The 25,411-nt window shown below is 34.6% G+C and overlaps 1 protein-coding gene across 1 annotated transcript; it reads right to left on the bottom strand.

The window, feature by feature from the left end:
* Nucleotides 1-11,024: 11,024 nt before the first annotated feature.
* LOC140743391 (aspartate aminotransferase, mitochondrial-like) lies at nt 11,025-12,187 on the bottom strand. The gene has a single exon (XM_073074608.1). It carries the CDS (start codon nt 11,411-11,413, stop codon nt 11,165-11,167), a length of 249 nt encoding a protein of 82 aa, XP_072930709.1. The 5' UTR covers nt 11,414-12,187; the 3' UTR covers nt 11,025-11,164.
* Between the last annotated feature and the right edge of the window lie 13,224 nt (nt 12,188-25,411).

The following is a 25,411-nucleotide window of genomic DNA, read 5'->3' as shown; positions in this document are numbered from 1 at the left end:
AATACCAAAATTGAGGAAATATGTGCCTAAACCATTTGACCTTCCAGTAATATATTCACAAACATGAAGAAAGGAATAATATATGCAGTATATAGAGCGAACGGAATACATAACAAATTGCGATAGGCATTTCGCATTCCTGTTAGTTCTTCGATGCCGTCACGCGCGCCGCTGTACACACCAACTGTAATAGATTTATAGGAAAGTAAAAGAAGGTTCTGTAGTAAAATATTCATAAGATGAGCCTTTAAATAGATAAGTACAGACCAATAGAGTCGCGTCGGTTGTAAACATGTCGTCTAACTAGGGAAATAACAGGTATTCACTTATTTTGCAGTAATTACGGTAACTAGAGTACATATGCCTTCCCCGATGTCGGAGGTGGTGAGAGGGCTATATAGGTAAAAAAAGTAATTTGACCTCGTTTGTATTTATTTTTATTGAAAATAGCCTAGTGGCAAAGTCCTTTAAAAATAAAAAAAACTAGAGTATTTTGCTTGTCATACGGATTTCGTTGGCATGCTGATCTGGTTCGCATACGTATCACCAGAATCATTATCATTTCATCGATACAAGTTCATTTCAATTACGCGCAGCGACTTGAGAAGTATTAAATCACGAACTTGAGAAGTATTATTTTTTATAATATTGAAGTAACAAATGTAAGTGAACGTAACGTGAAGTAAGTAACGTAATCAAATTAAGATAAGATTAAAAACCACAGATGATTTGCTACCCCTGAACACTAAGCTGGGGGGGTAGCCATGTTACAAACTTTGCATTCTATTCGTTTTCTATTCTATTCGTTAGCAAATGTCATTGTACATATACGATAAGTCTATGGTTAGCGATCAATTTATATCAATTAGCCGTCAAATACAATATCGTCTAGTTTCTACACTACCAAAAATACCTAGATGGTACTGATTAATTATTTAATAGTAATATTACAATAAAACATTATAAAATACATAAAAAATATACCATATTTTATAGTACATTTATTTTACTAATTACAATTATTTGCAAAAACTAGACTTAATAATGTGTCTATGAACGGTAACTATGGTGATTGGTGATTGTTTACAAAGAGTATACAAATTGTTTATAGAGATATTACTAATGACAGTAACAGCGATTGCATGTATTTTATGTAAAATTATTACTTCAACTGAGGATACTTATTCGTACCTCGTACTAAAAGAAAATATCTGGACGTAAGATTTACTGGCTCATGGCACGAAAGTCTTTCAGCAACATCAAGCAACAAAGCCATACTAAAACCAAAATATGGTCATATGGATCTAAACGTTGCGGAACCGCATCCAACTCAAACTTGGACATCATACAACGCTTCCAATCGAAGATGCTTCACATGGTAGCTGATGCCACAGAGACAACAGTGAAAGAGGAAGTGACAAATAAACTAAAATCATATACTCGTCCATAGGGGTAACCTATCATTGTATTCGTCATATAAAGACACTCCAATGAAGTTACTACTGAGCTTATGAAATCCACCCGCACTTTTAAACTCATCAAAAGTAGAGCTACTCAGGATCTTCTTCCATCGTAGGAGCGGTTTCCAAGGAGGCAATAATTATAAATGGTTACGCCACTGGGTGTATACTATACATGCCATGCCAACAAATGAAACCTCATAACCACCAGCTTTTTGCCTAGACAGGGAAATTGCAGGGAAACTGGAGATAATAATGAAAAAAAAGGATACGGATATTAATATTATTTTTTCTATTAAGGTTTTAATAAATTGTTTTGTTACAAGTAAAGATAATATGAGAAGCATTAATATAATGATGCAATAAAACAGTTAAACTGAGACAATACTTTTATTTAAATACTGGAATAACTCTAAGTTCTATTTTATCTATCTTTATATATATATATATATATATATATATATATATATATATATATATATATATATGTATTTCTTATGTGCGTGTGTATGTCACTGAACTCTTCCTAAACGACTGGACTTTGATGGAATTTGATGAAGGATTTTGATGAAATTAGTTGTGTGTGTTCAAGGGGACTTGAGAATGGTTTAGATTCACAATTTAGTCCGTGGGAAACTGTTTTTTTAATTAATTTTTAATTCGTAAGTAGTTGTTGATTTTGGAATGTTTCACATTGGATTCCACAGACTTCGCTACCATCGTTTCAAATATTAAATAATAATCTATTTTAATGATAGTTTTTACCAACAGTTGGCGCTGCAATCGAATTGAAAAAAATATTTTGTTTTCATTGAGTTACATTCGAACACGTGTTGAATCAATATCTATATATAAAAAATAAAGTCGTGTTAGTTACACTATAACTCAAGAATGGCTGAACCGAGTTGGCTGAAATTTGGTGGAGAGGTAGCTTAGAACCAGGAAAAGGACATAGGATACTTTTTATCCCGTTCGACCGCGTTTCCGTGAAGTATTTTATAACTCGAGCACGGCTGAACCGATTTGGCTAAAAATTGGTGGAGAGGTAGCTTAGAACCAGGAGACGGACATAGGATACTTTTTATCCTGTTCGACCGCGTTTCCATGAATAAATACGGGAAGAAAGATTGTATTAAAGTCGCCCAGTTTTGATGCAAAACTATATGAATATTGGTATTTGGGATTTCGATAGAAAGTAATTAAATATCTATTTTACGATATTTGGAAAATCAACCCTAAGTTGGTTAAATAGGGGTTGGAATTTTATTTTAAAATCCGTTAATTTGGAAGCAAAGGCTGTAAAAAATTGCATTTGGCTTTAAAAGGCACTTCGTTTAGAAGTCGGCAGATTTTGAAGCAAAGTCTATGAAAATTAGAATTTAGCTTTTATATTGAAAATAATAGAAAACATATTTCACCGTTTCTGGAAAATCAACTCTTACGGTCGTTTAATCGGGTATGGAACTTTAATTTAAAATCCGTTAATTTGGAGCACTAAGAAAATGATCATAAGACATAATGAAGCATCTGAGTCACTGTTTGTTTGTTTAGATCAACCCTTAAGACTGTTACACGAGTGAAACTACGGGGTACAGATAGTCACTCATAATTAGGTGGTACGAAGTTCACCGGGTCATCTAGTTATATTATATGCTCATATTAATTTAAAATAGAAAAACGGCTTTGCAATTCATTTCTATAATATTTTAGGATACACTAGTTATAGAGAGCCATATTCAAATTTCAACACATTTAAAGTATACATTTTCAAATGATCAAAAGTAATTAAAGTCTATAATGCAGTGATAGCGCGTAGTGAAGTGACAAACAGCTGATACAGAATCCACCATTTTATTAGCGTTTACGTTTTCTACAGGGTCGGCACGATCGCTCACTATGATATTTATCTTAGAATACGCTTCGCTAACAAATTTGACAAAAAAGTCAAAAGGTTATCAAAAGGTTGTCAAAGGTTGTCATTTGTATGGAAAAAATAAATGACATGGGCATTGTAGAATCGCTAGCGTTCTATTCTATCGTGTAACTTGGCTACGACTTTTCTACTTCGCTATTTTGATCACGTGATCATTGATATTTTCATACATTTTAGCGTTTCTATAGCGTTTCTATAGCGCAAGCGACTGTAGAATGTCAACTTGGCTAGCCCCCCTGGTATGCCTAAGATAAGTGTGCCTCCATCACACAACACACCCTTCAAAGCAGAATACAGCAGCTTAAGCGCTGCTGTATTCTGCTTTTATTACACAAAAATGCGCCGCTTTTATTACGCAAAAATTGATGGGTCTACCTTTAATATCTAAGTGATTTTAAAGCACAAATTGTGCTTGTTTAAATACACGATACATGATTTGGGCCAAGAAAAGTACACTTCTCGTATAATAGGGGCGACAAATTCTGGAAGACGTCGCATGTTCCTTCAGTTTTTTCCTTCTATTGAGGTCACCAACCCATACGTCCTTTCTCAGTTATTAATTCCTTAGTAACATGTTATCATCTTTATATCTGTTAAAATATTCACTTTTAAATATTTTATTTTTTATTTTATTACTGCTAACAGAATACTTAATATTTTGAATATATTTTCATAATCGAGAAACATCTGACGAGATTTAATTAGCATTTTAAATCTTGCCTTATTAAAGTTTAATCAAAAAATGATATTCTAAATAGTTATCTACAAATTAATTTACTTAAGCTTCTTAAGTTTGTATACAATTTTGATAGAATAATTCACATAATGAATTATAATAATAAATTACGAAGGAAGAAATAAATATCAAATTAACATAAACTGTTGGGTCTTTATAATTTTTAAAGGTTTAAAAAACAAAGTTGTTTCTAAATAAAGCCATAGACACATATCAAGTGAAGTGCAGGAGTACGTACTATCTAGTACAAAAATCTAATTTCATAAATTAAATGTACCGGGAAAGGGATCGACGCAACCATTTTAATCCCCAGAAGAGAAAACGCTACGATTGGCTTCAGGTAGAAACTTTGTAAATGATGATTTATATTACATTTCTGGGTCTGGGTGTTTGTGTATTCGCCTTTGTGTGTGTCCATAGTACCCACGTTACAGGGAATCTTAGCATGGGCTGTGGGTGTAGGAGACGTCTTTCTATATGGACCCCATAGATGGACCCTTACACATATCCAGGTAGCAGTGACAGTTAGGAATCTTTGTGTGGAGCTGGGAGTGTATACAGCGTCTTTCTATATGTACCCGCCCATATGTCCATGGGTAGCATCAGGACTGCTTACTTGTTTTTATAATATTGAAGTGGTAGTTTCAAAAAATTCTTTAAAGGAAACAATGACTTCATAGATAGACAAAGACACTTTTAACCAATTTATTTATAGAAGATAACCCAGGACAATTGACCTATTCATAGACAGACAGACATTTTTAACCAATTTATTCCTATGAATAATTGGTTAAAATACCCAGTAAAGGAATACCGTTATAGAAGTAATATCAAAATCCACATTTCAGATGCATGCAGCTAAATATGTAGTATGCATTCAAAATCGAGCGTGTCAAAAAGCAAAAATCCGTTACGGAACGGTGGCAAAAGGCACAAAAAACCAAAGGCCGTCGGATAGCACGCACGGCGTAGAGGAATGTGCCTATTTTTTAAAACTTACACTGTAGTCGAAACGATATCGTTGGAACTAGGGAGAAATGACAAATCTTTTTAGAACACGTGTATAAAAGGAGTTACAGGTTTGTGATTTAAAATGTATGTAGATAAATGTCATAAGTAAGGCTGGAAATTTAGTTAGTTACGCTCGTAATTCATAATCAACCTATCCATTGTTTTGGTTACTAATTCCTGGACATTTCAGAATCTGTTAATAAATGACGTCGAATTTCGACCTTTAGTAGGATTGATTGGATAGATTGATAATTATCAACAAAATTTATACTTAAACATAATTCAAGGACACAAAATATCTTTAAAGAAACGCATGTATGAAAATACCTTTATATTCACTGTCTAAGAATAATACTTAGATGTATGGAAAGATGGCGGTTCAAATAAAACATTCTCACAAAATCTCACGTATGAAAATACCTTTAACGTTCACTGTTTCAGTATAATACTTAGATGTATGGAAGAATGGGGGTTCCTGATAAGGTATCTAGGGATGTTTGCCTTTCAATGCGGTTTAAGCCGGATACCTGTAGTGTTTATCTATCGGAGGGAAAGGCGAAGCGGATTTATTTTATGTGAAGCATTTTAACGCTTTTTTACGTAAAAGGACAATTCTATTCAAAATAACTTCTACTTGAAGTTGATAGATGTTTCTAGTTCTAAGTCTCAAATGAAATGCCTTGAAGTTAATTTATCTTACGACCGTCTTTTGTGTTGACGTCTTCTTATTGTTGTCGTTTATTTAACCCTTTACCCTTGTAGGCTAGCTTATTGTTAAAACAAAAAAACTAAAAAACACGCTTTTATGATAAAATAAACTTGATTTTATGATAAAAGCGTGTTTTTTTAGTTTTTTGAACTATAATTATTCATTATTTTTTAGTGTTTGTTGTTATAGCGACCACCATTATGCATCGTTTGTAAAAAAAAATCAAGTGTCTATCTATTACGATTTAAGCATACATATATTATCCTACTGACGTGATTTAAGATATAAAGCCCAATGACACACGAACAGACCGCAGAGGGTTTCGTTTTAACCTTTAAGTACGGAATCCTAAAAATCATTCTACAAGAAGGCATTATAGATATATTTCCGAACATTTGAGTTATAGGGAAATAACATTATTGTTTTCTAAACTAAAAATCACGCTATAACAGTTACGCCTATTGAAACTAAAAAGCGATAATTATTTGCAACCTAAACTTGCGATGAACTTTGCTGAAGGTGCTTGAAAAATCTCGCCTCGAAAATCGTTAATCCTGAGGATGTTGATAAGTATAATGGTACAAAATTATTAAAATCGTGTATTGTCATCGGTGTTTGATAATTCTTCAAAATTTTGAATTAAATTGAACGTTCAAAGTGGATAGAAATCGGGCTCAAAGATTCCGTTACTGTTACGTACATACATACATACAAACGTATAACCCAAGCTAATAAAAGCGTGTTAATAAATTAAGATACATTTTATTAAAAATATTTAAATAATAATTTGTCATTTTTCTGTCGACATATAATACATAAAAAATATGAAACGTTTTTTTAATATAGGTATTCCCTAATACATATATAAAAATGCATGTAAAGAATTGAGACTCAGTCCTTTGAGATTTTGATTAAGTATCATTTCATAAAGTCGTACGTTAACAAGATATATTTTTTGTGTAATGTAAAAACCTAATTATTTGTACAAATATGTGCTATAAAGTTTGATGTAAGTAATTTAATGCAAAATATAGACCGAGAAGCCTAGAAAAACAACATAAATTATTTACTACTGATCCCAATACTACAATTAAGTTCAAAATTTCGTTCTTATTTTTTGAACGTTAGGCTGTATTTACTTTTAATTTTATTACTTCGTACCAATTTGCACGGTACTTGAATATATCTAATGAGCTACTTACGGGCTCTAGTTTCATAATTAATTGGCTCTTGATAAATTATTCGGAACGGGAAACCGAAGTTAGGAAACAGATACTTTATCTTCAAAGCGTTCGAATATTTTTTACGCGGTTCACATATTTATTATCGCTATTCTTATAATGTAGGCTTAGCAGACGAGCATGCAGTCCACCTGATGGTAAGTGGCTACTGCCGCCCATAGACATCTTTAGTCAAGCCCAGATAGGATTAGATCACGAACACCTCGGAAAAGGATGTTTCCCTTACCACACCCTTCAAACTAGAACACAGCAGCGCTTAACACTGCTGTTATGAGGCAGAAATAGGTGTGCGGTGGTGCAGCCGGTGCCGAACCACAGAGGGTTCTAACACTTTAAAAAATTATTGCTTAACACACAATTATTATTACTCAAAATATTAAATTGACATCAGTTGTTGTTGCTAGTAATATAGCTAACAAATTTTGTAATTCAAAACTATTGGATATATTATGTCAACTGGGACAATTGTTACAATATTCCAAATGAACTTGTATATCTCGTTTTTTAAAGACTATTTAAAGGAAATTCGAATATTTTTATAGAGGTTGATAGTCACAACTAAAGTTTTAGGTATTTATTTCTGAATTCCTTAGAATATGAGCCTGTAAAATACCACGATTATCAACTGGCATAAATCCTATCTAAAAAAATATATGTCGCTCACAAATACTCGTAGATACTTAGAGGCCAGACTAATTTGTACATTTTGCTGTCAATAATTATTTTTTTTCGTTACTAATCCACTTAAATAAAACTGTACCTAATTTATTAGAAATAGATTAGAAATTATTTTTTAATGAAGTCTACAGTTCACTTTAATATAATCTCTTTCGAAAATTTCGCACGAATTAGTATTAATTATCGAACGTTCGCGCCGAAGCTTAGAATAGGCTCCCGTCGACTTAAAAGTGCTTGAATAATTAATACGCGAGTAATGCGGATAATTTGTTTCATTATTCGATACGATATCGTGTAATTAATAATTATTAGTACTTGAAATTTAATGTATTTATCGTATGGGAGTCTCGCATTGCTAGTATCGTATTCCACCAAATTGAACAGAGTTGCGTGTAATTATCTTTGAATTACATTCTATCGGTTTAAGTTATAAAGGGATTTAGAATCTTCGTATTTTCGATATATCGTATTTAAATAATGTTTTACAGTTGGCCTTCATTTGAGGAATAATTATAGAGGACGGGACAGGTTTAATGTTATAGTCGCATGAGAAGATGTACGGATGTGTTATAGGGATTCCTGGTTCGGTTCCCGGTCAAGCAGTCTTTTCAATTGAATACTTTCTATACTCATAGTAGTATAGTAATATTAATATGTCAAGGGAGTTATCCGAAAATAGACACAAAATAAAAATATTTTGTGTCTATTTTTGGACACAAAATAAAAATATTTATAAATAAAAACACAGAACAGGAATCTTAATTCTCTATTTTTACACGTTAGCTGGCCAGAAATCGAACCGAGAACTCTTTGCGTGTTAGCTGGAGATATACATTTACCGTGTTGAAACACGGTACATGTTTTTTAACCGTCCTCATAGTTTCATTTTCAATTGCGATTTATCCTGATCACTCAACACCACTAACGCCCATTGGGGTAATTTGCTACCCCATAATAGGTTTCTGCGGCTTATCGATGGATATTACGCCGTAATAACATCGTGCACTTTGCTTATCGCATAAATACGTGTTCATGGTAATTTTGTTTAAAATTTGCACAGAAAATAAATTTTTAAATTGCAAATTGACGTAAATGCGGTCGAGATTTCAACGACGAAAATGTTTTCGAGTCACGTCATTGACGGCGATTCCTGAATGAACTCACTTTTGGCATTTTAAATAATATGGCCTTTTATATCCATTTTGGTGTTTAATGTTACGTTATTAAAATAGAACCAATTCACTAAAGCGAGCTTTTTGAACTACGTATTTTTAAGTTTGTAAAGGACGTTAAATGTGGATGTTTTGTGATTTAATTGCATCAGTACCCTACATTTATTTTCATTTTGAAGATGCAATGTCATAATAAAGTTCTCTATACGAGTTGCAAGCAACAAGGCAACCAGACATTTCATTTAGGAGAACTAGGAATTAGGAAGAGTAAAACTAAGTTCGAATGTTTCGTATTAGGATTCTGAAACATATTCTTGCGAACAATGAGTTTCTTCTATTAAAAAGTGCGCAAAACTGTTATAGTACTTACCTTTCACTAGTGTAACGCGGAGCCGCGATGGCCACTTGTTTGACTTTGTATTCACACGCTGTTAGATCCCATGTTTACAACCTAGGCACTCTTATTTTTCAAAGGTTTGCAAAATTATAAAGTTATTATATATGTTTTAAAGGTGAAGGAAAACAGGTGATAAAATAAACGCGAATAACCATATCGTTAGGAGTTTTGAATGGCAACAATTAACACACGGACGCCCGTATTCCTCTCCCATTACATAGAAGAACCTCGTTGGCAGTCGTTTCAAGAAGAGAACTTTCCGGAACACACCATAAAACACCAATGATTCAAATTGGAACAAGAGTAAGAGCTATTAACCCTTCTATCGCGCTCATAACAATTTGTGATGCCATTTTAGGGGTCTCTTGGACCCGGCTAACTAACTTAGTCGATTTGTCTCGGAATTAGTTGAATTTAATGTTCTTCGTCCGTCATATAATGAGACTTGTGTATTATTTGGATGACAATAAATTGGGATGGATTGTGGAGTCCATACGATGTGTCTTTTGTGGGACGGAACGGTGGTAGAATCATTTGCAACGTTCTCCTGCATGTGTAATGAAGTTTTATCACACTGAAACAATGCTGTGTTTTCTGTTCAGAGTCAAGCATGATATATGTATATCTAACAAAACACTGACTTGTAAATGACAAATTTTAGTCAGATCTGCGCCCCAAAACGACAAAAATTGCTTAAAAAAGAACTATAACGGCGTACGAATCGACATATACCAAGTCGTATAACAGTCCAAAGTTTATCTGTTTTCAAAATTAACAAAGTATTTTGCTAGAATTTTACGACTAATCTAACAAGAGACGTGTTAAATTAAATTGAAAAATAAATTGCAAGAAGTAAAACTAAAAATAGAAAACGGGTTGCGGTAACTCCGAACTTCTAAACAATCTGTACAAGTTGGTGCAAATATTTTAAACAGTGTTTCCTTTATTTCACAACGTCAGTTTACAAACTCTATTACATTCAATACTTTGATATAATTAATTTTATATTGGCTACTACTAAGACCTAAGGCCAAATAGGCCAAATGGCCTAATATAAACGGCCTCTTAAATTGGACTTCCCGGTTCAAGTCGGTGGATTTTTTCAAAATTTAATAAAATTCTTACGTCATTTAACCGTGGAAAAGTTTATCAGAAAACATTTTAAAGATCATACTTAAGAAATATTTTCAAAATTCTGGTGAGTCCACCAATACACATTTTACATTAGTGGACTATGGCCAAAACTGTGATCATTCTGAGTAAAGAAACTTTCATTACATAAGCCTAGATTCGAACTCCAAGTATCGCAAACTTTTGGTTTGCTGGGACTCGTATGTATTGGAAATTCATCATATGAGTATTATGCAAAAAAACCTAAATCTCTATTATTTGATAATAGATCGCGACACATCAACAATCACGTTCTCAAGTTTTTAAACAAGTAATGGGAGCTGGGCGTCGAGGAAATAATTGCAGTCTATTTCGCGAACAAATTAAATTTTTATTTAAATTTAACACAAATTTTACACAAGTTTTAACAAAAATGAAATTAAAAAAATAAATTGATGGGATAGGTCGAGTCACTTTCCGCGATGGAGGTGAACTGATTCCATGGTGGACGGCCACCTGTACGTGGGACGGCCACCCGCGCGTGGGACGGCCACCTGCGCGCCTCGTCAGCGTTGGCCGTTCCGCGAAGGCCCGATGCAGCGCAAGCACGATGCAGCGTGAGAACGGTGTAGGGCTGGCGCGATGCAGCCTTAACGTGTAGGGCTGTCCCTTACACGTAACTTCTCCCGCCCCAGCTGAGCAACTATTTGCCTACGTTTAGTGCAAATATTGCGGCCTTCTTGTCCTCTCGATTGAGGTCGGTGAAGCAGAAGCGATCTGGTCGGCGATGTGTCGCCAGGAGTTCTTCTTGCCGGCGCCCTCGATGCCGGCGCGCAGCTGCGTGCGCATCGCGATGATGCGGTCCACTGTCAGCTCCACGTCCGGTCTGAGGTCAGGCGCGGTGAGGATCTCCTGCACGAGACATGCGCCGTGCAGCGGCGGGCTGGAGTACATGGTGTGCACCATTATTAATGAATTTCGGGTCGACGCCGGTGGGTTTGCGGGCACACGCGTGAAGCAGGATTTTTCGGGGGTTTTGGAGATATCTTAGTTGCCCCACATGGGCGTGGGCATCCAGATCTCCTTTTTCCTCGCATAATGCTTCGTGATGAATTCTAGGCGTAGACGGAGGGTGCCAATGCGGGACAATGTAGTACTAGCTCCATCTCGTACTTGCACATCGTATTTCGGATGTAGCGAGCTGAGCAGGGTTCCCCGACGTCCGGATCTCGTTCAATGGTTCGGTTTCCCGTTTAATAGCGATAGTCCGAAACACGCACAAACCGGGAACTTTCGATTGCGCCAGTTATGGGTTCTGCGCCACTTATGGGTTCCTCGTTTAATTGCGATAGTCCGAAACACGCACAAACCGGGAACTTTCGACTGCGCCAGTTATGGGAGCTGGGCGTCGAGGAAATAATTGCAGTCTATTTCGCGAACAAATTAAATTTTTATTTAAATTTAACACAAATTTTACACAAGTTTTAACAAAAATGAAATTAAAAAAATAAATTGATGGGATAGGTCGAGTCACTTTCCGCGATGGAGGTGAACTGATTCCATGGTGGACGGCCACCTGTACGTGGGACGGCCACCCGCGCGTGGGACGGCCACCTGCGCGCCTCGTCAGCGTTGGCCGTTCCGCGAAGGCCCGATGCAGCGCAAGCACGATGCAGCGTGAGAACGGTGTAGGGCTGGCGCGATGCAGCCTTAACGTGTAGGGCTGTCCCTTACACGTAACTAACATCTTAATATTTAAGACCATCTATTTTAAGATAGTCTGAACGCGACAGCTCCCTAGACAATATGTCGCCTTTAGCTAAAGCCCTGCGCAAAATATCTTCACCAATTTAAAACTCAGATGACATCTTATCTACGGGTTCATAAAAATATTTCAAAACTGTTTTTGTGTTTCATAAAAATATGTGATAGGTTTTATTTTATACGTATTTTATGAAATTTATGATTTCTCAGAGACCATCATTCACCGGCTTATCATAGGATTATCTCTTTTTAAAAACGGGACAAAGAGGCGATAAAAATAAAATTCGGTAAGCGAAAACAAATAAAAGGCAGTATAATGCCGTTTTGAAATTTGATTTACGTACCCAAAATCCAATTAAAATGTATACCGCTAAAATGCCCTTTTTTCCTCTGTATACTAACTGTAACGACCAGTTTTAAGAACACATAAATAGGTCATTTTTTCGAAGCTTAAAGGAGAAATAAAAATAAATTATCTTATGGTTAAATAGAAAATAAAAGGTAAATAGAAATAAAAAGACAGGGTTAAAACATGCAGCTGTTCTTTAAGCGTGATAAAATAGTCTCTTGACTTTCCGTAACTTTTTAGGGAATAACACCTAGCTACAAATAATTAATGTAACGAGTTTAGATTCATATGCTCCATCCTTGTGGTTTTGATGCCGAATTACACAAATCCATCTCATTACTCGTGAGGATATCATAACAGACAACTAAGGTATTACGTTCAGAAGATGAACAGCATCATCTAAGGTATTATTCACCTATTGCATTCAGCAATATTAAAATATGGTAACTATAACAAAAAAGATTACATTTACCACAATTTTAAGGAATTATTTGTAACCTGTACCTGTCGACTAATTCACAAAAATATGAACAGATCAGACAAACACGAATTTGGGAATAGTCCGCTATACAACCAACTTCATTGTTGTAGTACTCCGTAACATTGGGATACATCGTTAAATATGTGCAGCTAATCTTGAAGTTTAACCTCTTAGCTTTACAATGGAGCTGTTAAAACACAATCACTTTTACGAGGGTCAAGACAGGACAGTATAATTATCATTAAAAGATCTACTGTCCGCTGTCTTACTTTGCCTTCACTTTATCCTAAACTAAATGTGGAATCTCCGCATTTTTACCATTTTAATTAACTCCAAAAGGGAAGTTATCGGATTTCTTTTCCTTTTCCTTAAGCAATTCGTCAATTGATTAATCAAATCATTGATTGATTATTTGGGTCGTTGTGTAATATAATGGAATAAAGGAAAATAATAATTTATATGGATATAGCACATTACGCGACAGGCGATTCAAGAAATAAATATGTAAGTTATTAATGATACAAAAGGGAATATACTTTTAATCTTACAAAATTACATAAAAAGTATATTCGACAGAATTAAAATATAAATAAATATAGTTCAAAAAACTAAAAAACACGTTTTTATGATAAAATCAACTAAAAAGTAGAAAATCATTTTCAATCTAAGAATCAATTAAGGAAACGTAAATTGTATAATTGTGAAAAAAGCGTGGGGTGCTCCATTTGCGTGTGGGGTGCTTTTCGAAAACTGATAAATGGATAATTTTGTCATTTATTGATTGCATTCTTGACAAATAAAAAACATTTTAAAGAAAATGTACGTATAAATAACGAATACTACGTAATTTACGTAACAAATAAAAAAACATTTCAAACATTGTACGAACATTTCGGAACGAAGACATGGCAGCACTTTATCAACACAACAATTTCGATTCTCAAAACTGATTATACTCATCAATTTATATATTTTACTCGTCTAAGCTTCATTTTGTAACGTTTCATTACATTGAATTCATGAAGTTTTAATGACATTATATAAAGTTAAGAGGTTCGCGAGCAATAACGGATCCTAAATAAACTGGCAGGTGGCATTGAATATCGTGTCTGGCTTCGAAGTTGCTCTCCCTGTGTAAAGAGCACCCCATTCTAAGAATCCTGTTCATAGATGAAGAGAAGACCTTTTAGAAGTATAAGGGTTAAAATATTTTTTGCTTATATAATAATTTAAAAAATATTTAAGTTTAAAGTAAAAAATAATGTTGCAATGAAAGAGTAATTAATGTATTAAAACAGCAATTGAAACTAAGAACACATCCATAATGCATTGTAAATTATTATATTCCTATATTAATATTATAATTATGTTTAAATGCTTTTTACTCAAAATGTCCTTAACCATTTTTTTTATCATTCTCAACATATTCCAAAAGAAACAATTGATTAAGACAAGATTTTTTATCCGCGATTCACCCTTAACACTACAACTTTCGAAACGGACACAATTACCGAACTTCAAAAGCGTCGCGTCAGAAGCGTCAAAAGTGTCTATGAAGCGATTTCATTTAATTATTTGGAGCGGAGATTTATGTGGCGTGGAGTGTCAACGTCAATAGGGGGGCGACGGAGCGGGAAATAGCTCCCAATTTATTCCCGGGCAGCGTCAGGCCTTATTCCGTCCGGACGAACTTATAATGTAGCACGCGCCGACCGGTGTACGACAGCGCTCTTTTGTGCGATGTGCGAGTCCGTGATTGACTTGAAACTTTCTAGATAGGAAAAAATACGCTTCGAGAAACTGATTTTCGTTAACAGAATCGGTTTCACATACTATTTTGTTATCTAAGATTGACTTAAATAGAGATACAAGTTATTCGATTCCATTATTGTTTCCGATCATTAATTAAAGTTGATTTTATTTTCAATTTGAATATGGAAAATATAAAGAAATTAAAAATCTTAAATAACTTAAAAAATATGTCAGATGCTGTCCTTTTATGTCCAGTAGTATTATTTTACACCTATAACGGCTTAATTATATTATTATCAAATTTGCATATTTGCGGTCGAACGGCTATCAAATAATTCTGATTAGGTAAGCGCCCTAATATTCTGATGACCTAATTACCGGGTTCTGGGTGAAAAGATTTGTTGCATATTGAGATAATTTAAACATTGAATAAATTATAAATTCAGTTTTAAACCTAATGAAGTCTACAATTTGATAAAATTTAGCAACAAAATGGTGCTAGTACTGTTAAACCAATTTGAACCAATACAGCGCTTACCGTGTTTTGGTATTAAGAGCTACGTTAGGAAATAAACGATGTCTTGGCGAGAGTTATTCTTTAAATTTTCTTTAAATTTAAACGAACTCGGAAACTAATAAAATCTAACTTTTTACACTGCAGACTTTTGTTTAATAATAGCAATGTTAAGCGCTGCCGGGTTCTAATTTGAAGGGTGCAGTAAGGGAGACATACGTTTTCAAGGCGTTCAGACATAGTTTACAGTACCATGAGTTTTCAAAACATCCCACAATTTTACGTTACGTTTACTCAATCCATTACTCTGTTCCGTTTGGTTAGTAGACTGAGTAAACGTAACAATAAGTAAATGCTCAAGTCTTTTTGTCTACCTCACATGTTCGCAAAAAGACAAAACATAAAGCGCCATTTTGTCAATTTAGACATTTATTGTTACGTTACTGACACTATCGTTCTGATACAATCCGCTAGAGGCCCTTATTGGAAATTGTACGGGCAAATACGTAAACAAATACCAAAACAGTCATCTTTGTCAAAACGTAAAAACTCGTGGTTGGGGTACAGGAGTAGCAAAACTTTTATGGTCGAGCTTAGAGTTCGATCACAAATGTCCATGAGCGGCAGTAGCCACTTACCATAAGCTCGTAAGCAAATTTCAATATAATAAAATAATATTCTTAATTCTATCAAAAGTTAGATAGATATACGACATGTACGATTTATGGTAAACTTACCCACTGACCTGTGGAGTGAAGAGCTTAATATTTTTAATCTGGAAAACATGTTGTAACAAGTGAAATCCCTACCCTTCCAACTTCAATTAATCCCTGGCTGCAGTTTAAGCCGCGCTCAAACGGTTATTAACGAGAAATTTTACTGGCTTCCAAGTTTCTGGTGTTCTGATATATTTACATAAGGAAATTTTATTAAGTTTACTGTAGCAACTGCTAGAGACAATTATTTTATAATTATAATAAATAATGTAAAAGAAGAGTAATCAATATAAGGCTGACTGTTTACAATTATATATGACTAGCTGACCCGGCAAACTGTGTACCGCCTCAAAATCTATTTATCAAATATATTGCATATAAAATATAACCTATGTTACTCGTGGATAATGTAGCTTTCGAATGGTGAAAGAATTTTTAAAATCGGTCCAGTAGTTTTTGAGCCTATTCATTACAAATAAACAAACAAAGTTTTCCTCTTTATAATATTAGTATAGATATATGATATACCTTGGCGGTGTAGGAATACATACTTACTTATGTAATACTCAGTCATTGTTAAAGGCATTCTATAAATTTCCAAAAAAATAATAATGGCAGTAGAACCCTTTAAGAATCACCACCAGACGTACCATACACATACCTATTTCTCCTCGTTACAGTAATATCAAACACTGTGTTCTTGCTTGAAGGGAGAACTCAAATTGTTTTTCGCACTAATACATGGCTTTATAACTTTGTCTTCGTGGATCGTGGACATCCAATCTATTGATCTTACATTTACAGGACCCCAAAGCAATTTTGAGGTTGTGTATGAGCGGCTATCTCACTTACTATCAATTATATGGTATGAAGTATATTTACATGTATAAGTATATATGCATAGTATCCAGCACATGTATACTACTTGATTTTAATGAAAAATCATAGAAATCGGCACTAAATCTCTTAAAGTATCCTCGTTCTATAAACTTTGATTAATCCCAGTTAAGGCTTTCAAACGGTTGATTAACGAATCGTCCCACTAGTTGCCAAGTTCCATAACTAACCGGAGTAAATCGAGGGTAATTCTGGAAGGCTTTTAGCTTACATCTCGTTAACTTACGGAATTTCATCGAGATTCAGTCATGAAGGTGGAATTTCTCATATTATAAGTTTTATACTGTTAGTAGATAATTTAAGGCTTGTTACTAAATTCCAATAGAACATCATTTATTTTCCCTAATGGTAAGTAGGTACCTATTACATTTTTTTAATATAGGAGTTGCATGCAGTCCACCTGGTAAGTGGCTGCTGCCGTCCATGGTCATCTGTAACTAACCCCAGATAGGATTAGATATTCCTACCTGAGGTAGGCTACAGATGCGCCGCTACCCCTGAGGTCTAAGCTGGAACGCCTCGGAAAATGTCTCCTTAGTACACCCTTCAATCCAGGACACAGCACCGTTTAACACTGCTGTTATGTGGCAGAAATATGTATTACCAAACATTGGAATTGGAGGCTTACTTAATGTCGGCACACATGCATTTCTCCTGAATACTTAAAATACCTCACGTAAATAACACTGTCTAAGCATACCCCTCAAACCAAAATATAGAAGTGCTTAATACTGATGATAGAAATATTGATAACGAAATATCATATCGTTCTAAAAATAACTTAAATTGTTCCCTTGCTAGTAGGTAAGTTAGGAATAAAACTACTTCGCAACAATCCGCTATCAATATGCGTGATGGTATGTATATTGTATAAACCATACAGTATGTATCACCTACAAAGAATGCGTGCAGATATATGCCATCATACATCTTGATAGCGGTTTATTACAAAGTAGTATCAATCCTAACTTAAAAATAATGGACTACCAACAAAGTAACGCCTAATGTAATTAACTAAGTATCTTGCTGCTTGAAAGAGCCCCATGTCATAGAGAAAAAAACATACCTGCAAGATGTTGAATGAACTACTTGGTAACAAGAACGATCACGGATTATGTAGGTACCAAGTCAAAGAGTTCTTGAGTTTTCCTAACTATATAAATCGGTTATACATACCGCGTAATTATCTACTTGGACTATCAATGCATAATTTAAATTTATCAACCCGGTTAGGACCGAAACAGTCGATTAACGAGTCTGTAGTTGCTAAGTTCCACAAATAACTTAAAGTAAATCCAGGAACGCCCGGATTAGTTAACTGTTAACTTAATTTACCAATGTAAACCAAACCTTAGGTATTAGTCCCAGTATTGGTTGTTAACATATAGGTTTCGTGTTACAGTAGATAGACAGATATACCACCCTATCAGTTATATGAGTTCAGTTATTTATAATCACAGACAGAACGTGCCAGACAAAAAAAAACAAATTTACTATTCAATATTTTAACAGGCGTGGCTGTGTCATGATAGGTATATATATACGTTATGAGAGAATACTATTTTTGTCTGCCTCGACACGCGTCTGACACGCTATAGATGTAAATGAACCCTGCCGGCCATGAAAAGATGATTTATGAATATATGCCATGCAACACAGTAGAAGTTTGCACAACTCTACGTCTTTATATCATCCGATCAAAATTTATCAAAATACAAACGATCAGAAATTGGATAAGTGACCGTTACAGGCTAAATTTCATCCACACTTTAGTGCTTTATAGGCCTGGTTTTGCCATCGGCCCCAGTTGTTGTCATGGGCAGAATTCTAATTATAAGTTTTGAAAACAACTAACACGATTAATCACTACCCCGTATCTCCGTAGAAAAAAAACTGTGCCCAGTAGTAGGCTAATAAAAAGGGTTACAGCCCAGCACGTGTAATTACAAGTTTGACGTCACAAGTTCATAGTATCCACTAGCTTTGAATCACGAACAGTGGAATTAACTATACCGTTTCTAATCTGCTACGACCGTAGCATGTACGTAGCCGGCTTCGTAGCAGCTACAGTGCTACGTAGAAATTAACTGGATTATGACGTCTCGTGTGTATACTGTATATTGCTAATTTGTAAGGCTTTATGGAAACTTTGCTTATGAATTGAGAGTTAATTAAAAGTACACTGTGTGTGACGTAACTTTTTATAACATAATATGGCTAGAGTTAAAAACAAAATCTAGTACACGGTACACGGTTTTGAAGGTGGTAGAACCCTTTGTGGTTCAACTCCGGCGGCACCACCGCCACACCTATTTCTACCTAATAACAGCAGTGTTAGGCGCTGCTGTGTTCCGGTTTGAAGGGTGTGGTAAGAGAGACAGACTTTTCTGAGACGTTCCAGCTTAGTCATCAGGGGTAGCGGCGTATCTGTGGCCGACCTCAGGTAGGAATATCTAATCTCATCTGGGGTTGATTACAAATGTCCATGGGCGGCAGTAGCCACATACCGTCAGGTGGACTGCATGCTCGTCTGCTACTCGTATATTATAAAATAACAAAAAATAAAAAGAACACGGAGTGCATTCAGGCCAAATTCCCTCCATATTGAGTAAGTATATTAGATGACCTAAATATTTTAGAAGTCCAAGAATTTAATAATTATTTTATGTAAGTGTTTGGTTGAAAAATAATATTCACATACGCACGTAAATTACGTTGATATTATAATGATCCAACAGTTGTGTTGATGTTACATAGTTAAAGTTAGATTATTTAAGATACATCCTTAAACAATCTTATTTTAAAGGGGTGGTAAATTTAGACTCAGGTCAAGCAGACTTGAATGATGAGCTTTTAATATGAGTCTTTTATAAGTCTGGGTTTTCGTGTACTAAACTTTTTCACAACAAAGAATCCCTCTATGAAGCTATGAGTGTAAATACATCATTGTAAAAAGCCATTAAAACGCAAAACCTATTTAGAATGCTAGACCTCAATCCATTGTCGGTAAAGAACTGTCGATACATCATTGGTGCTGTACGATCCGTGATTAATTAGACGATCCATTGTAAACAGCGCTTTACTTGCCCGCCACTTAGTTTGTTGTCAAATGTTCCGTTAGAAAGGTCGATTGGTTGAAAAATGTTTATCAATATGTATGGTGCTTGTAGCTTTATAATGTACGACCACGATCACGACTACGACAATTTAATGAAATCATATATAAAACTTATTCGGTGTACGATTTCATTTTAAAATAATTTTGCTATTCGTAAATCTTCCGTTATTGCATCGTGAGTAGTTATCAATATTTTATGAATTAAAACGTTTCAACGTTTTTCAACAACATAGTAAAAATTTTATATAATATATCACATATCATGCGACCATATTATTGGTGCTCAGTAGCGGCATCGTATATTTTTATGTTACCGGCTTAAGGGTTTTCCCCTACTCCATATGGATACTGTCCATGAATTTCCATGGGCATCCCACAGATTAGTAAAGATTACTCGCTCCTAACAAGAAAATGTACCCAGTTTTGAGAATTGAAATAGTTGCGTAAAAAAGTTTTGCCACGTCTCCGTGCTAAAATGTCCCTAAAATATTGGAATAATTATTTATTTATTACGTAAATTACGTATTTTTTACGTAAATTAATTATTTATTCGTAAATGTTCTCTAAAGATGTTTTTATTTGTCAAGGATTCAAAAAAAGAACTTACTAAAATAAGCCGTTTGTGGCTTCATTCAATTTCAAGGCGGCGAAGTATCTTTACTAATCTATGGGGCATCCATGGAAATTCATAGGCGGCAGAGACCACTTAACATCGGGTGAACTGCATGCTCGTTTGATATTTAATTTATATAAAAAGTAATATAGATAACATTATAACATTAAATACCTTCGTATCGTCGTAATCGTATCGTATCGTAAGTCGTCGTCGTAACATATAAACCATTGTTGACCGATCGTGTAAATGGGGCTTACAATGTTTATAAATAAAACACATTCTGAGGGTTTTTATGTCATTAGGAACATTAATCTAATTGATTGTGTTAATACCTTCCTTGCGCTCAATTTCAACGTTGTTAAACAGGAAGGTTGTTTATTTGCCTTTGTACCACAATTCCGAATTTATTGTCCGGAATTTATGCGTTTATTTTTTTGTTTATACAGTAATTTACAAATACAGGAAATACAGGAATTATTAATTTGCTGCAACAATGAAAAAAATATCTCAAGAAAATCAGGTTTGTACCGGCGAACTATGTCAAAGTCTAGAAGTAATGTGAAGGAGACCCGTGTCCAACAGTGGGACATTAGTAAAGTAGTAAAATAACTCGTTATATTTAAGTTAACATTATAAAATAGACCGGATCTATTTAAATAAGTCAAGTACGCTCCACTTAACGCAAGCGCTATCCACTTAGGACGCTAGAGTACGCCCTAAGCCTGAATATTAAGCAATTATTTGAATAAAAAGTCAACATATACCTCAAACACTCGGCGGCGCTATATTAAAGTGTTATCCATATTTACCATTCAGCTATTGCGAAGTTTAACTGTTATCTCTATAATAAAACTGCTAGTAAGTTTCGTATGTTCATTCAGTTTGAAATACATACAAACTTTACAAATTCTTATATTATTATATGCTAAAAATTGACCTTGTAAAAATGCCTTCAAATAATCAAAATCCCATCTAACTTTATTAGGAGTTTTGGACAAAATCGCGGACATACAAACTCACATACATACTTAGCGGTCGAATAGAAGCCTATGTTTTAAGTCGTCGGTAATATAGGTTTAATTAAAATTTATTGGCATACACGCAAACAGTCTATGAACATCTCTTTTATTTTAACCAAAACACAACTATGCTCAGTCAACACTGAAGTCACAAGGCACTTATCTTTAGATTATTTTTTACAATAATTAAATAACATGATTTCGAATACAAGGGACGCCATCTTTTTAAAAAGTGATTTAAAGTTATTTTTATTTTATAACAAAGTCGTAGGTAAGCGCTTGTTTTGTTATATTGCAATTTTATTTACGACACGCATCCATTCTCGTATCTTTTATTTTTCAACTCTCCATGCATATCAAATGCAAATATGATCAACTTTTGTAATTATTCGATCTAACAACAAACGAGAATTCTCGTTATCCGATACCCATTACTTTTGTGATATTTGTATTTTTGTACAGTTCAATTTGCATAGCTGGACGTTTTAATGTATTTTAATGTGCAAAAAATACGAAAATATATTTTAAAAGCTATAAATGTGTTGCTACTCTTCAGGTCTTCTGGCCTTACCACATTCTTCAAACCAAAACACAGCTAAGCGCTTACTAATGCGCTTACTAAAGGTATAATTGTCCTGAAAATAACCTTAACTAAGTCGAACATAAAAATATTAATTCTTAGGGAACAAGACGTCCGCTTTCGAATAAATTGAAATATTAGGCCAAAAAATTGTTAATACGCGAAATGTTTAAATTAATGAATGGCGGAAACTTAACTGCCAAATTATTATGAAAAAAAATGAATTTTCTTAAAATTGAGGCTTTTCCTTTACTTTATCATTTAATATTACTTCCCAGAATTTGATCCTTATAAGCAACACTATGAGATCGTGGAATAATAAAGAGGGTGTATTTTTTTTCAACATGAACTCGTTCGATTCCGGGCTAGGGAAAAATATATTTTAAAAAACTAATGATGCAGTTTTAGTTTTTATTAAAATCGGCCTCGTAACTCCTTTCAGCATTTTTTGCTAATCCTCATAGTTTCGGATTTGGCCCTGAAGGCCCGTTTGAAAAATTCACCCTGTTTATATTAATGTACAAGAGTGTATACACGGACAAAAGACTACTTCAAACAAAAAAATATAAAAAATGACACGACATGGCGTAATACGACACGACATAAATATATATGTCGAATACGATTATCGGATCGGATCAGACCTAATAAAAAATCAATTTTCTGCAAACTTTCATCGTTGTATACATTTTTCCCAAACGCCCCATAACAATTGTAACTTCAAAAATATTTATCACACCTACCTCGAGTCAATAGCCATAAAGGGGGAAATACACTGTTCAAGAGATGACTACGATGTGCAATATCGAGCATTATCATGTCTATACAAAATTCGTTAAATGTGCGAAGTTTAAAACAATAGCGATGCACCAAACTTGTGCACTTACGAAGGCTTGTAAGTACAAATTACCCCACAATGGCTTCTAACTGATGCTTGTTTCTGCAATCGCGTTTCTGTTTTAGTACGAGGTCCGACCGCATAATTTGTAACTTTATCTAATTTTTTAATGAAAATACAATTTTTTAAGATTATTAACCGACTGCCAAGGAAGGGTTATGTTTTTCGCGCGTACATTGTATGTTTGTCTATCTTTTTACCCGCGGGTCTAATAAAAGACTGGATGAATTTCGACAGTTAAGGTGGCATTATATTCTCTCTCTCTCTCTGTCAAATACCCAAATGTCCATAGATAGGTATTAGAAAATATCAAAATGGCGGATTTTTGGCGTGAAACACATTAAAAAAAAATAATCGAACCTCGAGTATAAAGTTATAAAGGAGGAAATATACTATTCAAGAGATGACTACGACCGGCAATATCGAGCATTATCATGTCTATACAAAATTTGTTAAATGTGCGACGTTTAACACGTTCCCTGCGGCACAGATTTTTCTGTACTTTCCATTACTGCGTTACGAGTTGTTTTAAACCTCGTCCTATATCCGACATTGTGGCGGCACGAGGCGTGTTAAATCCCACCGCCCGAAGGAGACTAAAATCCTTTTTTTGGCGCCAAATCAGATAAAATGGACGGCTTTTGTCTTGATTATTATTACCAATGAGTTGATTAACCTAAAACTGCCGCCGCCCTTGGTTAAATTCGTTACTTTAGATTCTATGGGTAAAATAAAATGTGGGTCTAATGCACCTCGGACCGCACTGAAAAATGGCAGGTTTCCATATAATTTAGTGATGGGAAAAAAATATCGATTTTATTTTATTGTTTTTATTTATCAACGTTATGGACAGTATGAATACAAAAAGGGGAAAAGTTATGGATGTTTTTCATTGAAACATTTCAGACAATAAGGTTTTTTGCAAACAGTGCATTTCGTGAGATTTTTTTTTTGGTTTTTTTGTCTGCCTCACGACATGTCAAGAATGTGCGGAGTTTTTCGTAGCATCCGACACATCTCTTCTTCTTTGGACCCTTATCGAGATGATGTGCTTTCTTTGCAGTGGATTCTGAAAAGTAGGAGCGAGTAGATTAGGGTAAAGAGTAATCGGAATACTCGGTAATGATTTTGCCTACGTTTCCTATATCAATAATGTAGCTGCTTAACTTTTGTTTAAACCATAACAGGAAACGTAATTATCTATAATGTAATTTCTTACTATACGGATATACGCCTAGCCTGCCAAGTCTCACTACTGGACTTTCACCTAGACAGAGTATATTTGTGACTTACCTGTTTTTGAAATATCTTCCTGTATTCTGATTCTGGCTCAGATTTTTCAACCGGTTTTTCTTCATCTTCCTCCATGATCAACTTTTTTCGGCAACGTTTCGACATGATAATTTTCAACATAAAGACAGCGGTCCTACTTCGTCGCTACGCAGCCTCGACTGCGTTGCACAACACTAACCACGTGAAGCTAGCGTGGGGTGCGGTACGAGGTGCGTGGGGAAACGAGGCGTTCCCAACCTCGTTCCGCACTGTGTTAGCATTATTATTTGTTCAGTGCGGTACGAGGTCTAATAAACCCGACATTAGGTTGGTGTACCATAGAACTAGGAATCAGTAGCACATCACAAACATATAGTTATCACTCTCCTACACTGAACCAGACGGAAGTTATGCCTCTCGCACCACAGAGAAGTTAAAGTTTTTTCTTACCGCTATAACGACCAGACATGGACGAGGTGTTTTAAGCCGCGTTCCGCAGCTAACGTGTTAAAACAATAGCGATGCACCAAACTTGTGCACTTACGAAGGCTTGTTGGTACAAATTACCCCACAATGGCTTCTAACTGATGCTTGTTTCTGCAATCGCGTTTCTGTTTTAGTACGAGGTCCGACCGCATAATTTGTAACATTATCTGTTTTAAATGGAAATAAAAATTTGAAAATAATTTTATTGTTAATTGATTTTATACACAGTACAATTATTTTGAGCTATGTAATAGCCGTTTATATTAATTTTTAATAAATAATGTATGTTTATATCGGATTAAAATTAGTAATAAGTTTGTTTTTGATAACTTACAATAAAACAATTTTGTCGAAAGAAATATAACTTAAATATAAATGATGGGAGCTTTTTATAAAATGTATGTATTTGCTTATCTTGATAGCCAATTCGTAATATACATATTCCTGAATTTATAATGATGTACAAAATTTTACTTTATTTATACCGCAATCAGACGAAGTA

The sequence above is a fragment of the Epargyreus clarus genome, unplaced genomic scaffold, assembly GCF_041222505.1.
Source record: "Epargyreus clarus isolate Ecla_fem2 unplaced genomic scaffold, WU_Ecla_fem_2.2 ptg000001l, whole genome shotgun sequence".
Lineage (NCBI taxonomy): Eukaryota > Metazoa > Arthropoda > Insecta > Lepidoptera > Hesperiidae > Epargyreus > Epargyreus clarus.
The sequence above is the reverse complement of the archived record's forward strand: the minus strand, read 5'-3'. Positions and strand labels throughout refer to the sequence as shown.